We start from the raw sequence: 17,498 nt of genomic DNA, 5'->3' as shown, positions 1-17,498 counted from the left end.
AATATCTCATCTTATGGTTCAATCTCTGAAGCGCATCGCCACCGTCCAGCGTTTATGATGAAATAAAGTTTCGATGTCTATACCAGACACTTGGCTTCACTGCAAATTGTAATGCATTCATGTGGATCCTATTAGTCTCTTTTTGTCCTTGTAGAGTCAGACACCCATTAATTTACTAAATCACACTGAACAGCCATGATCACAGTACTCCACGTTTTCTTCACACATCTATTAATTTAACATAGATGAATAAATGTGAATGTTTTCGAGCATTGATTAGCAGGCAAGTTTATATCTGACAGTTAAATTGCAGGGTACCCAAAAAAATCTCTCCAATGCAAGGTACCCAGTAATTTATTTTTTGTGTGAAATTATTATAATTTATTACAGTGTGTGGACCCTAATGATTACCAACATCAAATGGAAATTATAAATTGAAATCAAGTCCACATATTTCTCCTCATAATGTTCATCTCCACAAGTGCTGATCCCCTCATCAGCATCGCTGAGATTCCAGAAGTAATGTCTACTTTTTCTTTCTCATAAACCAAACGCAGGCATGCTTACACATACTCATCTACACTATATCTTTGTCTCAAAAAATAAATTAATCAGTTTCGCACTTGAGATATTTTAAGGTACTGTGCTTTATTAAAGGCTTTATTGGGTTGGATATAATTAAATCACAAACAATTGTGTAAAAAAAAATAGTATTGAAATAATTTGTTTGTGTTTTATCCTTCTCCATTTTAATAAAACCTCCACTTCTCTCTGACCTTGTCTGGTTCTTTTTACATGTGCTATTTAGTCTTCCTTAATTTAATCAAAGTAGTAATTGTTTGTTTCCCTGATGAATTTTAGAGTGCATTGTATTGATAGCTATGTTCAATAGACTCCCTCTGCTGCCTGAATAGAGAGCAAAGGAAGGCAGAGGAGAGGGAATGAAAAGTTCCTTTTGCTATCCAAGCATTTAATGGTCCTAGTTCTTAAAAGTGACCTTGTGGGGTGGAGAGCGAAGCAGCACAGCAGCTCCTTCCAGCTGCACACATGGCATCCATCGGGGGCACAATCACGCACAGTCCCAACACCTCAGGCTCGGACATATGTTGAGTTTTATTTCATTCTTCTGACATTAATCCTATTCACCAGCTGTTCTGCCAGCTGCCACTCTCCGGCTTAAGGGGAGATTGCAGTTTTGGGGGCTCTGAGTACTGGTTTATCTTGGCTCCTCATCTCCTCCTCACGAAGTTTTGATTGGATTTTTTTTTCCTTGCCCTCTTCCTACTTCCAGGTTCCTTGTGTTGCATGCTTCCCTGCAATCTTTCTCTCTCTTTCAACTTTTTTGCCTTTGTTTTCCCCCTCTCTAATTTGTGTAGATAACAGGGGGGGTTAAGGCTGCAATTTAACTTTGAATCTTGGCTTTTTCTAGTCTGTGCCTTCTACAAGGCCCACAACACTTTGGTAGTGTTTCAAGATAAGGAAAAAAAAATATACACAGAAAATTTATTTTTAACATTTATGCCAAAGTAAGTGAAGAACAGCACATATCAGCCTGCAGCATACTGGTTTCTCGTCTGCCCCTCAACTTCTCCCACTCTTTCTCTCAAGAAAACATTTGTAAGGAATCACAGTGCTGAAACCTGCTCACCTCACAGTCATCTACCAGCATTTCTGCAGGATTAGCCTGGACATGGCCTCAGCCTGTACAGTTATGATTATTGACATATTGGGTCTGACATATTTCACATTTATGTGCATTGTCTGGAAGCATACTCAAGTGTTCTCAATGTCATTTCTGCTGAAGTACGGCCGGGCAGTCTGCGAGCAAGGGCCGCAATGAATTGATCATTGCTCACTGCTCACTTTAATAATTCAAGCCTGATTGCCACAGAGTGCCGCAGTAAAATGGATTGGGAGAGGTCACATGCTGCTCAGCTCAGGAGGTGAAGCCTCTCGGGGATGGTTAATTCATATATGCTTGATAGACACATGTCCTATTTAGAGAGGTCAGGGTGCTGTGTGTGTATACGGCTTCTCAGAATGGCCAGGTCAACACTGTGGGATTAACACGTTGGTCAGTGCAGATAAAGGGAGGGATAAACGAGAGATTCCTGGTCACAGAGGCCAGTGTGTTTAGCTGCCCGAGGTAAAGGCTAAAACACTCAAAAAACAAAAAAAAAAGTAAAGTTACCTGCACATTGCATCTATTTTCTATTTTCCACAGTTTTAGTTTTGAGCCATGGTTGTATGTGTCGAGGTCTTCCAGTCCACTTGGCATTTAACTCTGCAGCCTTCACTTACTAATGGGATAAATACAGGGAACGGAATTAGATTTACTGGAGGCAACCGCAAATGTTCACAAAACATCAAAGAAACAGAGTATCAAAAAGAAAGCACTGAATTGAATTTATTTGGTTGCAAACTATGGTAATTAATTTGTATTAAACTGCTGATCTAAAGTCAGTTCTCAGCTCAGCTTTTACGGAGCAATCTTGCCAGACCTCCTGTTCATTAAAAGAACTTCGTAAAAACATCTTCTGACCCATAACCCCTTCAAGAGACTAACAACTGATGTTGGTAACTGTTGGCAAAATGACATGTAGACGGGCGGATGATGTTATGTTGAGGATACAGTAAAGGAGGAACAGCAAGACGTAAGGAAGATAGGATGGAGAAAGGGAAACAAGGAGGTACTGGAGCAGAGGATGTGCTTTCTGTCACAACCTCAGATGAAGCACATCTCATCTAGGTTACCTACAGTATATTTATAGCAGCTGTTTACATGACCAAACAGGATAGACTAAAGGTGACTAACAGAGATGTTCACCAAGTGGAATAATGATTAGGTGTCAGTTAAAGAAAGCCCACCACGAGGTGCAGGTGCTCCACAATACACTGACATGTCTGAAGGAGCTGGACCTCTTTATTTATGCATGCCAGCACTTGTAATTACATATTAAAAAGCTGGAATTATTTAACTGCACCAAAAAGTCTTTTGAAAATGGTAGAGGTTATTAAAACTGTTGACAACGAGGAAAGGTAATTGCCTGAAAATGAGCGACAACGCACTGTTGTGCTCAGAATGTTTTTTTTTCCCCCCAGCTCCCTCTTTAGCGTTTGCATTGTGCGGCATCACCCGGGTGTGTAACCTATTGCGTTCCGATTGCTCCCTTGCAATTAGTGCCCTTTTTGTCCTCACTTCAATAACGCCATGATTATGGAGACTTCAGGAGTATTTGCAGCATCCAACAGCTGTTGTCTCAGGGACTACCGGCTGAATGACAAAAACATGTTTTCTCTCTGCATTTCACTTCCCTGCCTGCCTCTTGTAATTATTATGTTTTATTTGGTGTGATGATGGGGTCTTGTTTTTAGTGTGTCTGTGATTAAGATATTCAAAGGACTCCTTGGAGTGTGTCACAGTCATTTTCTTTTTTATCAATCTCGACTTTTGATTTGTTTCCCGTGCAGCGCAGAGTGGATGGGAAATTAGACGTCAGCCTATCATTGTCTGACTGAGATTCTGAGAGTTTTATCTTTGAGATAGAAATTTATGCCTGAATTAAAGAAATATACTCTAACACTGAAAGTAGGAGGGAGATTTAAGAGCTTTTTTTAAAAAAGCTATTTAAGACACACCAGTTTCCTTTATGTTTTAGAATTTAGACACATAGTTTTTACATGTGTAATCACATAATACAGTCACTATAATAAAGTAAATTAAAAGTAATAATATCCTGGAGTCATTAAGGAGTCATTAAAGCATAATTTATGACTACATAAATCATCAAAATAACAGTGATTTGTGTAAACTAAAACTACTTTCAAACCAAATAACACTGAATGTGCATTAACCAGTTGCTTACTTCATTAGACATTTTAGCTTGAAGGATGTCCAGGTTACAATCATCAACATATTAATATACAACTTTATTTCATTGACAAGAACCCAAAGGGGAAAAAAAGTTATTCTTTTTAGCTCTCACATATTTTCACGAACATATTGATTGCGAACATATGCATAACATACTATATTGTTCCAACAAATTGCATATGTAAAGTTGGAACATTTAAACACAACTTGTTTGGTTGGAGTTAAGCAAGTCTACAGTGCAGAATGGTAAAGAAACTTGTTTAAGGAAATTATGCTTCCTGGTGGGTCAGGTTTCATTCACTTCATTTCAGTTTGCAAATGTAATTTTAATACTGTACTTTAATACTTTTTTTTTTTGCATATTGAGCAGCTATCCATTGCATTTAAATCGCAACAAGAAATTTTTCTTATTTAATCTCACTCCTTAGAGTCACTCCTATTTATTGTTTTTAAATGTTGCATTCTTCAGTTGCGTTATTGCAGTTAATAGATCTTCCTAATGCCCGGTTTAGTGTTCTGTGGAGGTTTTGGTTCGGGTTGACTGTAAGTGGATTATGACAAATTTTAAAATATGTGCTCCATTCAAGCTTGAAGCTTGTTTAGAGAGTCTAAGCTCCATTTCCTCTGTTTCTCGGCGCCTCACTGCAAATAGTATTGTTTCCCCCACTGCCTCACTGTATGGGCCTCTGCATTCTGGGGAGGAAATTATGTATATGGTCAGTGTCAGCTGATCATTGATTTGGTAATTACATGTTTCCCCTTGAGGCCGGGACAACTGATATACAAGGCCAATGCTAAAGGGGAGGTCTCTTAGTCTGTTATCCATGACTTATGGCTAATTTGACTCTCCTAGATAGCCCTCTTTTCTCTGCCAACGGCTTTTCAACACAACAAACACTCAAACACAAGTATCATCTTTCTCCCGGGAGAATAGTGCACACAGAGAAGCTCAGAATGTGGTGGCAGACAGTTGAAACGTTTTCATTGCTGACAACACAGGGTAATAAAACACCCACTGCTGCATGTTGTAACAAACCATTTTTGTGCTTTGAAGCAGTCACGGCCTTTTGAAACATGATGGCGTGTTTTGTTGCATCAACAAATTTATCAGATTAAACCTTTTAGAGATGGAAAACATTAATATGTAAAAGTGAAGATGGCCTTTTTTTTTGCCCAAGCACTGCTGGTATATTTGTGAACTTTAATATACTGGACTTCACATCTCTTTGGCAATCTAGAGAGCCATTTGAAAATGAGTGTGTCGTGAATTTTTAAGATCTGCTTTATTACCGTCCAATTCCAAAGTGACAGGATTTGATTTGTTTGTAAGTGTGTTCATTTGTCTATTTGGTGTTTCACTCAGTGATTTGAGCTTTTCTACAGTTTGCAATGATCGTTTGAATGAACTACTCTGTTTAGAGCAGCAATAAAAACAGAAATTAGCAAACAGCTTTCCCCTAACTTTGCTTCTCAACCACAGGCATTTATAGCTAACTAGCACTCCGTTTAATAAAAGTATTTTTGCCTTACAATGTGAACAATAAAGAACAAATTTAGATTATTAGTTGTTGCATTAAAATGTCAGCGAGATAACAACTGCTGGAGTATACTGACAAAGAGCAGAAATCATAACACAGTCAGTACAGATAGGACAGATAGTTTGTGGTAACCTGCCTCTTAGCTTCACTACTGTGGTTTACAGTGAACATGATATTCTGGCAGCCCTGACTGCCAGGTGCTGAAAGCTTTGTTTATGTCACACATCAACCCAGAAACATTCTTTTGTTGAGATTTATGAGGATCATTAGCTTTGTTTTTAATACAGTAAAAAAAAAAAAAAAAAAAGAAAACAGCTGTAGCCTAATCTAGCCAACTCATCTGGGCTTTAGGTGTCTCAATCCCTGTGCCTGTTCACCCACATTAATACGATCACAGAATACCTGCATAGTAAAGCTGTGTACCTGAGATGACAGCACTGATAGGAGATAAACAGATATTGAATTTAGCAATATTAAATCAGAGCTGACTATTCACTTTCTTCTAAGGGCCACTTGGAAACTCTCAAAAAAAAATCTCAGGAAAGGGCTCAGCGCATTTTTCCAGCTGTATAGCACCAGTCCCAGAGAAGAGACAATGAGACCCAGACGGGCTTAGTAGTCCAGAAACCATTCTGCTCTCAATGGGAACACGTCTTGGACACACACTCCACTAGTTTTGTCTTGTATGTTGCTATCTGTGCTAGCTGCAGAGTGGAGGGGGTCTGTGCCAGGCAAGGGTCCATAGGGACCATTGGAATCGCTGGGGCTGGAGGAAGTTGGTCTGGGTCCAGTGGGGCGATCTGGGCTTGGTGACAAGCCAAGCTGTCTACTGCAGGGACGCTGGGAAAATGTAAATAAGAGCCTGATAAGGGCTATTGTTTTCATTCCATTCTCATCCCAGCCGAATGGCCTGCTCCCCAGCCACAGAGCATTTTATCTCGAGAGGGGGAGGGAAAGAAATGGAAGGGGTGGGGGTGTGAGAGATTTAAGAGCCCCCATAGGAAAATAAAAATAAACTCACTGGACTCTTCTCTTGTTTAAGCTAATTCCCCAGTATGTGATGTCCTACTTTAAGAGGACAAGTATGCAACTCTTCTTTACACCAAAAACTTGGTTCTGTATTAAATGTCTTAAATAATTATGTTTGTCTTTTTCTTGCAAATCTACCAGCATTTAATAACTAGTGAAATCAGTGTAGTGTGATTTTCTTTTTCTTTGGGGGTCGGGGGGGGGGGATCATAAATTATTTGTTATTTTATGGTAAATACGTTGTACCTCAACTTGATATTCTCTGTGTCATAACCTGACAGTAATTATTATGTTGATACTAAGCAGTGTTTCCTTTGGCATCTATAATTTCTCCAGAGAAAACGGACAGGCATTTTAGACACTGAAATAGCATTCCTCCTATTAATCTAAATTCTTCTGAAAAATAGGCTGTGGAAGGGTGCTTTGAAAAAAGCCAGACATCTGACTCATTTACTGTTTTCCTTGAGTGCGCCTGCGCAAAAGTTGCTCTGCTTTCACCAAATCCATTTTTGGTTGCCTGTTTTGTCCGATGATGTTTGAACACTGAAAGGTGTTTGAGAGTTATTTTATAGACTAATCCAGGTCATTATTCACCTCTCCCAGGTGGAAGGCAGGGAGGACAGCGGTGCATTCCAGCTGTAGTCTCTCCTGTTGGAGGACTTGGCAGGTCGTGTCTGGCCCAGCAGAGGGGATGGAGAATTGAGGGAGCGGCAGCTCTCCTGGGAGGGAGGTGGAAGGGAGGGGGAGGACTGGAGTAGAATGGAAGCTGGCACCATATTATCTCAAACAGTTGGTGCATTCCTTAATGATCAAGTGCTGGAGCAGCATCTGTGATGAAAGTGTGTGTGTGTGTGTGTGTGAGAGAGAGAGAGAGAGAGAGAGAGCAGGAGCATATGTCTACATATCAACATATGTTGACTATGTTTGTTTAATTCCCCTTTACACCACTTTAAAAATAAGCCTTTTTCTTTGCTTTAGGGGAGAAAATGTCATGCGCTGATGTTCTCTCTTTCTGAGGATTATGATGTGAGGGGAGTTTGTTGTTCCGGGAGAGGAAACTGTCTCACCCAGGGGTGAGGCGCAGGGAAGAAGAGCTGAGCTCTGCTACTCCCCCCTGCCCTTAACCCCTGTTTTAAGATCTGTGATCTTTGTGCCATGGAGGGAGTTAACACACACAAACACACACACACACATAGCACAAACAGCTTTTTCTCTCTCCCTCTCTTAGGGTCAAGGGCACAAACTGTGAGTTGGGAATTGGAAAGTCAATAAAGCAGAAGTAATGTTATAATGACCCTGAGCTGAAGATGTCCTGTCGACCCCCATCACATCGGAGGAAGTGGACAATCAAACAAAATGGTCACTCTGCTTGATCTCTCTGAAAGCCATCCTTAAACAAGGCCACAAGAACTACTGACCTCCTGTTACTCCTAGTTCCTCTGAAGTCAGTGTGTTTGTTAGAGGGAGCAACAGTGTTTAGTTTGTGGAAGCCGAGGGCAAGAGATGTTACAGCGGGATAAAAGGAAACAACGCTTGTATACATTCTAGACTGTGTAAATCTCCTCTGTGTTTGATGATGTCAAGGATGATAATGGTGAAAATGGAGCATCCAGAATATTGCATCATGTGACAGACCCTTCCCTATCTTTCTCCCAGTTTCACATTATGCACAACATGGGATCAAAAACACAACAGGCACATCAAATTCAGAAAAAACCTCCTCAGTGGCATCATTTGAAATATTTCCATGCTTATGAATCATGTCCTTTTGTTGTCAGAACTATATTCAGGAATGATCCACTGTTAGATATGTGGTTCGACTATTTATTATTATGCCCCAGGGCTTTGTGGTAATAATTAGTGTGTCTGATTTGATTTCTAAAATTCTAGAGAAACACACTTTTACAAATGATATCATCCTCAGGCGATATATGAAGCCTGAGGACAATTTCTATAGAAATCAGCACAGTTGTTTTATATTGATCAAACAGACAGAACTTTAATTGTTCTCCCAGAACAGGACTGGACACTACATGTCTTGATCTGGTTCAGATTGGAGGCAGTTTGTGGAGATAGTGGCTCAAGGTGGAGGGGTGGAGGCTTTCTCGTCCTGCTGGTGTTTGATGGGAACAGGCTGACCCCTAAGCAGTGCAGGGATGGCGAAGGCCTGGGTCGGACGGCCCAGTGTGTTCTTTATCAGCTACCACAGCGACAGCATGGCAGATTGCAGCCATTTCTCCTCTGATTCATTGTCTGCTGGACAAATGTTAATTGTTTTCATCATTGGCAGCTATGTGAATGCTCTGACGTACCCAGTCTCACTCTTTGCCTCCCACTTAATGTGTGTCTCTGCCCTTATGCTATCCCCACAATGCCTGCTTCCCTCCTCACTCTGCCCTTAGCCCATCCCTCAACTGTCAGACTGAGTCTCTTTAATGTTTTCCGTGCAATGCCATCAAATAAAATACCTCTCTTTCATCTGATATCATCTTTAATTTTCGTTTAAGTGAACAAACTTAGAGATTCATAACATTGCCAAAATTTAAAAACTAGAAACTAAATTCCCTATACACTATTTCATAATTATAAAAAAAAAAATCTTAAATGATTCATTCATCCATATTTTCTTTTTCTTTCTTTTTTTTTTTTTAGAATCCTCATGCATGGAGAAACTTCTTTCTAAAGACTGGAAAGAGAAGATGGAGAGGCTCAACACCAGTGAGCTTTTGGCAGAAGTAAAAGGTAGGACTACAGTGACTGCAACAAAACAAGCAGATTTACCACACAAACACCGCGTTACACCGTGTTAATAAGTCCCTCATTCCTATCAGACACACATAATCTATGTACTGTATAAGCTCAGAAACAGCCTTGTACTCTGAAATAAAACAAAGGCCTTTGGCTGCCCTCCTCATTCATTTCTCTCCTCCCTTATCTTTTGTTGGAATGCCCAACTCTGTCCAAAGTGCTGTCTTCAAAATTCCAGTCCATTTAGACCCATTCTGAGGCTCTCTGTGCTTGTCAGCGTTTTATTGTTGTTGTCCCCTCACACGGCCCTGGGTCTAGCTGCTCTGCTCTGGCACATGCAGTGCCTTCATGCCGTTCTGGTAATTGTTGAACCAAAGTGTGCTTGATGTAAACAGAGCATGGCTGAGCTGGGAGGAGAGAAGCCGCTCAGAGAGGAGGGGAGACGGTGCGGAGGCGCACAGAGTCATCTCCTCAGTGAGCTTGCGTTTGAGTGGAATGTCTTGACTCTGACAGTGAACGCCCTGCGCAGCGTATCGAGCGCAGCACGGCAAAGCGCAACTCAGCACTCCCCCAAAATCTCTGTTTATGACGGCGTGAAGGTGGGCCGAGGATGGGCAGGGCTGCTGCTTAGTCCTTAGCACTGACTGTTACTGAGAGCTGGTCTGTTTATACAGCACAGGAAAGCACAATACCAGCTGGCTGATAACACCAGGCTGTCACTGGATCCCGCGCTCTCCCTTAAAGATTCTCATCAGACAATTTCTGATGATCAGACAATTTCTTTCTGTCTTTTTTATTTCTTGAAAACCATCCAGATAAAATAAGTTCAGCTTCTTCAAACGCCCAATTTTTTTTTTTTTATCAACTTTTTTTGAAGAGTATTCACAAACCTATAAATGGAGCTCGATTCACTGCGGTGCACGTGATTTTAATAATTTGCTTAATTGTTTCTTTTAATAAAACATGCATGACATACATAAATAAAACTAGTGTTTGGTTTTAATCATTGAATTACAGTTTCTCCACTTGCAGAGGAAAGAGGGAAAAAAAACTGTTGAATGCTCTAATAAGTATATTCATTGGCAATAACCTTAATGAACTGAAGGATAAATCATTGCTTGGTAAACTAGATTCATTGTACCTGCCCTAGTATACTGTATGCCACTGTAGATCAAAGTGCACTGGGTAAAATGTTTAAAATGATTTAGCCTTTTGAAAGCTGGTCTGTTAAATTACAGGCAGGGCATTTCTTCTGATGAATGGGAACGGGAAGGTTACTTGGTGGTTTGTAAACAGGTAGGGAGTCTGATAATAAACACTATGGCCTCTGTCTGTTGATGAGTTATGGAGACAGTCTATACACCACAGTTACCAATATAAATGCTTCTCCTATCACAGTGGCAGCCTTAGATTTTTAATTAGCATGCCATTTCATATGACTGTAGACATTTCAAAGGGCTGCTTTGTGCTCCCCCTTACAAATGTCTCTCTCTCTGCGTTTGATGTCTGCCTGATGTAAATACGGGCAATTAAAAAGAAGCCCAGGGTTGGAGACGCACAAGGTCCACTTAATTAAAACACAAACAAAGGTAGCAAGCAGAAAACACCTTATGATTAAGATCTAAAGTGTTATGATGAATCAGAGGTTCCATTAATTGTTAGGTTAAAATCAGTACAAAAGGCAAACATGCCTGTAGGTTTTAAATAAATAAATAAAAGAAAGTAGAGAATAAAGACTGACATTCAGATAAAGACTACTGGTACCTACTGGCAGAGTGGCCTTGTATATTCTATGCTGATCACTCACTGATTCCTTAACCAATTATACTGAGCAGCAGGCTACCTTTTGACATTCTTTCATCAAAACCTTGAAAAAAAAAAGTAATTGTGTTATTGCAGAGGCAAGTGCTAGAATCTGACTGGTGAGGAAACAATTTTGTCTCATTCTTAGAAGTCAAATAAAAATGCAAAACAATAGGTGTGACAGAATTTGACCCGAGGCTTTACCCGTGACAAGAAAGACATTCTTTTACGGCTGTTTTGTTGAAACATGCCCTGAATACTTTATGCTGTTGAGGTGAACATGCACGTACAGTAAACAAACAAAACAAAACAATAGTATCAGCAGCATCAGAGATTTGCTTTTCAGGCTCTGCACACCCAACCAACCATTTACCTCTTACAGATGACACATCTATAATTATAGCTTATTGTCATGTGGGGGTTCAGCTACATAATGTGCTGTTTCTGAGGCAAAGGCATTTTTTAGGGTTTCAGAGTTGGCAGAAACAAGAGCAATAATCCAGCAGAGGCAGTGTGCTTAAGCCACACATGTAGAATGGTGTTATTAAGACTTAATGATTTCAAATCTCCATCACCTTTTCTTGTATGCTGTTAGGGCTTAGCATCAACAGGGGCAGGCAAAAAGGAGAGTTTGTGAAGGAGCATTAGTGGCGGATTTCTTTTCACCAGTCAATTCCAGAGCTGTTTGTTTTCATACCTGAGCTTAGCTGTCAATCTGCAGGAACGATGAGGAGAGAGATGAAATCTCCTGAACAAAACCACAGAGCAAGAAAGGGAGGCCAGCTGGAAGGGCTCCAAACCACAGAAAGTAGCAGATAATAGGAGGCAAGGTGGAAGGAGGAGTGCAAGAGGGAGGGAGAGAGAGAGACAGAGAGAAAGAGTACGAGAGAGAAAACTGCATTTGGCGTGGATACGTGACTGGACACTTATAATTATTACTATGCCCATACATAATTTCACTGCATATATATGAATATATGTATGTATAAATGTACATATACATTGTGTCAACTGTGTACAAATATAGTACACAGCGTCTTATGGTAGATAAGGTCACTCTCTGTTGCATGCTTGCTCTGTGCAGGGTCTTTGAGCCTCATACTCAACAGAGCTGTTTAAGTTTCCCTGCTGAGTGCCAGTCTCTCGGCCCCCCGTTGTGGGGTGGGGTGGGGTGGGGAGGGGAGCAAAATGCTCAAGCATTTACTCAAACTGAAGGAAAATATGTAGTTACTAAATTGGAACACAAGCTGTATTCATTCTCTCGGAATTTTCTTAAAAAAAAAAGAAAAAGAAAAAAAGAAAAAACAAATAAATAAATAAAATGGGGGGGAAAAACGCTAAACATTACACTAGTGTTGAGATGGCTGCTTGAATTCTGAAGCAGAAAAATCAGGACTCTTGCACTGTCACAATCAATTTGAGAATGGTGTCTACATGACAGTGGTTGGGTGAACACAGACAGTCCTGTGGCAGGCAGATAAGTGGAAGCTCTTTAGGAGGAGAACACAGGGCAAGGCAGGGCGGCAGCTGAGACTGATTTGATGCTGGCCCTACCTGTGCTGGCTTTATTCCTGCACAGACAGAAAGGAGTCCACTGTGTGAACACAGAGCCCATATTGTTCAGCTATATGGGTTAGCCTCAAAACATGATTATTCACTTTAAAATTTAACTTTATTCTTAATGGTTTCCATAAAGTGAGGTTTTTATGCCACTGGAGATACACAGCACAATATCTTTGCACACATTTCCCCGTGACACCGACTTATGTAGCTTTAGAAACAAGTAGGAAAGGAATTCTGTGTAGTAGATTTCAAATGCCTTGAGTATTTTTTTTTTTTTTACAACATACTGTATATGAATATTGTGTATATATCATATTTACCAAAACATACAAAAACATTCACACAAACAGCACAAAACACTGTCTGTCCAGTTGCTCCAGTCAAAAAATGCCTCAGTTAGCATTTTCTCCACAACACTTCAGTCAACTGTTTGCCCTGTGCACTCAGGTGAAATATGAGCCACAGTAAATCATTATTCCTCAGGCCACATTTGCCAGATGAATGTATGAGAGTGTTGGACTGTGTGTTTTTCTCCTCTAATGAATTGAGGAATTTAGCTTGTGGCAATGGAGGTAAAGAAGGAAGTGCTGTGCTGGTGTGTTTGTGTACGTGTGTGTGTCAGTGTGTGCGATAGGAATAGAATAGTGATTTGTATTCCAGCGGTTTGTCACGGTTTGTTTAACTAATAACTTTAAATGTTGTATAATACATTGCATGTAAAAATGCATATTAATCCTGTCTTCATCTGAAGAAAATTCTCATTTTCATTTATAGAGAGGACACACACCCAAAATGTTTACCAGCTTTTCCTCAGCAAAGCAAATTGTATCTTCACAGCCATGAAAAGCTGCTAATGGGCTGACCTATGTTTGTACAAAGGATGTAAACAAATACAAATATACTATTCTCTGAACAGATGCAAACATCTACATTTCAGGGATCATCCAAAAGTTTTCAGATTTTTATCAATAGCTTTCTAATTTTTTTAAAGAAAAATCAGAATCAAGCATGACGGTTGTTGTACAGGTGTTCAAATTTTTGTTGATAACTTTCTCAGTTTTTTTATAGACTTTTCACTTCCGACCAACTTTACATGGTCCTCCTCTCATTATACAGAGAACCTACAGTTTTTATGACAAACCTTGCATTATGGCCCAGAGAAATTCTGACCTCTCTTTTCCCTGTTAAAAATGTCCATTTATTTCCACTATTCATTTCCACACAGACCATTCATTTTTATTTCAGTTTAGAGTTGCCTTTTTTCTTTTATTTCCAAGTTTTTTTTTTTCAAATACTAATCATGCTTTATCATCTGTTTAATTAAGGGACATTATTAAAATAGTAATTTTAACTCAAAAGTTTAATTTATTCTGTGTATTTCACTAGCAGCTTCTACATCTTCATCTACAAGTTGTACTTAAGTATAAATAGCGTCACAAACAATTTAACACAGAAATTAGCATGAAGCACGAAGGATGTCTAGCATCCTCTGGTATGGGAGCAAGACCCCTTCTGTTACAAAATGAATATTTAGTGGTACACCGCCTCTTGTTAGTACTGTTGATGTCACTGTGTGTCAATGTCTTGACAGCTTGAAAACTTGGCAGGCATTGTCGATACAGTTATCCATCAAAGACAACAGTCTCTTTTGAAAGATCACTTTTGTACATTCTAAGGAAACAGTTATGCTCTGCTTTAATTATCAGCTGTATAGAAAAGGCCAATGAATAAATGTTCTGTCAAAAGAATGAGATAACATCTGACTCCTAATTCACTTCCAAGGTTTTGCAGGCAGTAAGCTGTTGCCTTGATCACTGTCTCGCAGGCCTTACACCCTTTGTACGACAGAGACCTTGAAAACTGTGTATGCTTTTTATAATTTAAGGGCACAGGGGTCAGACTCATCATCATAAAGGCCATGAGAGAGGAATGGAGGGATTGTTCTCATGTAATGATCTTTGCTATATGATGCCTCTGGTTTGTCGCACTGTATTACAGAGTCAAAGAATTATGGATTCAGTTATTGAAAGAACAGAAGTAAAGTTTCTGTGTTATTTTTTTGTCTTCAGTGTAAATTTCAGGGTCACTGGCATTCCCTGTGGAATAATCTGTTCAGGTCGAGCCTCTATCTTGGCTTTGATGAAGTACCTTGTCCTGTGTCATGGACAACCAGAGAAGTGCTGGAGCTTTTACATTAGCATAATTATACTTAAGAGTGAAGCTTCCTCTATCATCAAAATATTAGTCTCCATCAGTGTTCGGCATGGACAGCAGAACCACAGCAGATGAAGGGTGCTTTTATTAATAAGCTCTCCACATGCCAATCAGAGTATTTATCAAAAAGAATAATTTCCTGAGCCATTAAAATGATTATAATCATATTGGCCGATACTCAAATATATATGCACACACACGGACATAGATATACAACAAGAAGCTTATAATACCAGACTTCCATTAGCATTTTCAAAAAGTAAACAGCTGTTTAAAATCTCAAGCACATATGATTAAGTTGTTTAAAAAATTTGAGAAGATCTGACTTTTTCAACAAGATGATGGGTAGTTTCACAATGTGAACTAGACATAACATGTAGGGAAGCTTAGGGACTCAGAGTCATTGCTGCCAGTGGATGACATGTGCTTGTGAGTCATTGCTCATGCTTGTTAATGGGGTTTTATTGGCAAGATTAACAGCTTTTATATCATGGCAGAGGCAGCAAGCCAGGTAAAACAGCTGTTGTTCATATTGTCTTGGTTGCAGGACATGGGGACATGTTAACACTATATTACTGGAAACACATATGGCTTTGTAGCATTGCTGAACAAGTGTACATAGTAGTTAAAAGCAAAGGGATACCATAAAACTAGCTCTTGTTACTCTAGCTTCTAGGTATTCTACTGATGTAGATCCTCAATATGTCATATTTTTCTGACCAAAGGATAAAATGTTTCAGTCAAATTCAATATCAGAAAAGTGAATTTGAAAGAAAGACTGGCTAGCGTTTCATGCTTTTGTTGAAGCAGTTTTATGGTTTTGGAGAAAGGTCTGTGAGCAGAAAAATCTTTCTATTTTGAACACTAAAGAAAGTACCAATAGATGCCATTAGCTGCTACTCAATTGGCTCTTTGTGTTTTCTACAGAAAGAATGGACAAAGGGTCAGATGACCGCAGAGTTCACACACGTGTGCATTTACTCAGAGGCATGTACCTTTTATCGATTGGAGCAGCACGCAACACACATCTGTACACACTCGTGTCTGCATTCACACACACTTTAGCAGAGAGCAGAGGGAGAGAGCCCCAGCACGCAAGGCATTCAAGCTATGTGCGGTCTGTGTGTGGATACAGCTTGGTACAATCGTAGCATTTAGACAAGTCCTAATTTACTTAGGATGGGCTTGCAGCATATGGAAGCATCCACAATGGCTGACTGATAGAGAGACAAAGAAATTCCAGTCTTCTGGCGCTAAAAAACTCAATTCAGATCTGGTCATAATGGCTCAGCTGTCCTAACCAAAGGAAGGGGAGAGAATAGGGTGCCTTGTGATTTTCCCCCTTTTCACCCTCACCCTCCCTCGCTTTTCTTCTTTTTTTTGTGCCTGAATCTTTTATCTGTGTTATTCACTCGGGACTCTTCAAAGTAACAAGCCTCCTTCTTTTTCCCCGGTACTGGACTTGGAACCCAAATTAGAGACTGCTTGATTAGAGCAGAGAGGAGGGAGCCAAGAGAGAGGGAGATGTGGGTATTGGACAGAACAAATCGCACCCCTACAAAGTGCCTTTTATCCAAAGACCCCAAGGCTCAAATACCCCCATCCCTCCCCAAGCAACCATGGCTCTGCTTGTTTTCCTCTTATCATTTATTTAGTCACCCGTTGATGTTTTCTGCCCTACTTTGTGACGTTTAAAAGAGGCAGGAATCTCAAAAGGTGAATGCTGAATGGGCTGAAACTGAACAACACAGCTTTACCATCTCCTCCTCTTATTTGTCAATCTAGAATCTCTGAAGTTAACACAGTACCCTGAGAAAAAAAACAAGCTAAGTGCCAGCACAGCTTGACCGCTCACTCCTGGGATCCTCTTCCTCTGTCAGGCTGGTATTGTCCTACTGAGCCTCAGTCGTCTAACAGGAGGATGTCACAACATGTTAGGTCTGGGCCAGTTTATATAGCGCCAAGGCATCTCTGGGCTGTCTGTCTGCCATCGGAAGCGCAATGTGAGGAGACATGTTAACGGGCAGACCCCAGCCCCACTGCTGTTAAAAGCCATGCAATATGCAGGAAACGGCCTCTTTTGTCAGCAGGCTGGTTAGAGACAGACCACGACTCTCCTCTTCTGCACCACCCAATAAAAGTTTTATCTGGATTTTAAAGCTGATCCATAATTTAAAACAGGAAGAAAGAGATTTTTACACTAACCAGGCAACAAAAAACATATGAGACTGATTTCCTACAACACTGTGTATAGTCTCCAAGGTGAAATTCTTCTACCATGTTTCCATATTTAGATGCCAAAAGCTGTGTTTAAATGTTTGTCTTCAGCATACACCACTAACATTCCTTGTCGATACTCCTGCAGACTAAACGAAAGGTTAAATAATTGCAATTAAAATTAGCAAAGAGGGAAGGTCCAGATTGCAGTACAGAGGGCAGTTCTGGCTTCCCACAATTCAGCTCAACATCAAAACAATGGGCCCTCTGTTAGTATTCTTTTGGTGTCCAGGCAGAACTGAGCCCTCCACACTCAGACTACCCCATCAGATCCTTCTGTGGATTCAGTCCTCCCCCCCTGCACATTCAGGCACACAAACACAAAATATACAGTATGCGCTGTACATTCCAGCTAATTTTACATTTTTTTAAATTTATTTTTACACAGTGTTGACACTCCTAAACTACTGTGCGATTGGCAGAAATGTGTAATTAGACAGGCTGAGAGGGTA

At 40.2% G+C, this 17,498-nt stretch overlaps 1 protein-coding gene across 6 annotated transcripts in view; it reads left to right on the top strand.

Annotated features, from left to right (window-relative positions):
• sox6 (SRY-box transcription factor 6) overlaps positions 1-17,498 on the top strand; it is a 137,774-nt gene that overhangs the window by 59,868 nt on the left and 60,408 nt on the right. For 5 of the 6 annotated variants that reach the window (XM_041036163.1, XM_041036154.1, XM_041036146.1 and 2 more), the window contains one exon: positions 9,094-9,183. The exons of the other annotated variant lie outside the window; for it this stretch is intronic. In XM_041036163.1, coding sequence (XP_040892097.1) covers positions 9,094-9,183 — 90 coding nt within the window. The remainder of the gene's footprint in view (positions 1-9,093; positions 9,184-17,498) is intronic. 6 annotated transcript variants of the gene reach the window in all.

This window comes from Toxotes jaculatrix, chromosome 1 (assembly GCF_017976425.1).
Source record: "Toxotes jaculatrix isolate fToxJac2 chromosome 1, fToxJac2.pri, whole genome shotgun sequence".
Lineage (NCBI taxonomy): Eukaryota > Metazoa > Chordata > Actinopteri > Toxotidae > Toxotes > Toxotes jaculatrix.
Note: the sequence above shows the minus strand (reverse complement) of the source record. Positions and strands in the feature narration are given on the sequence as shown.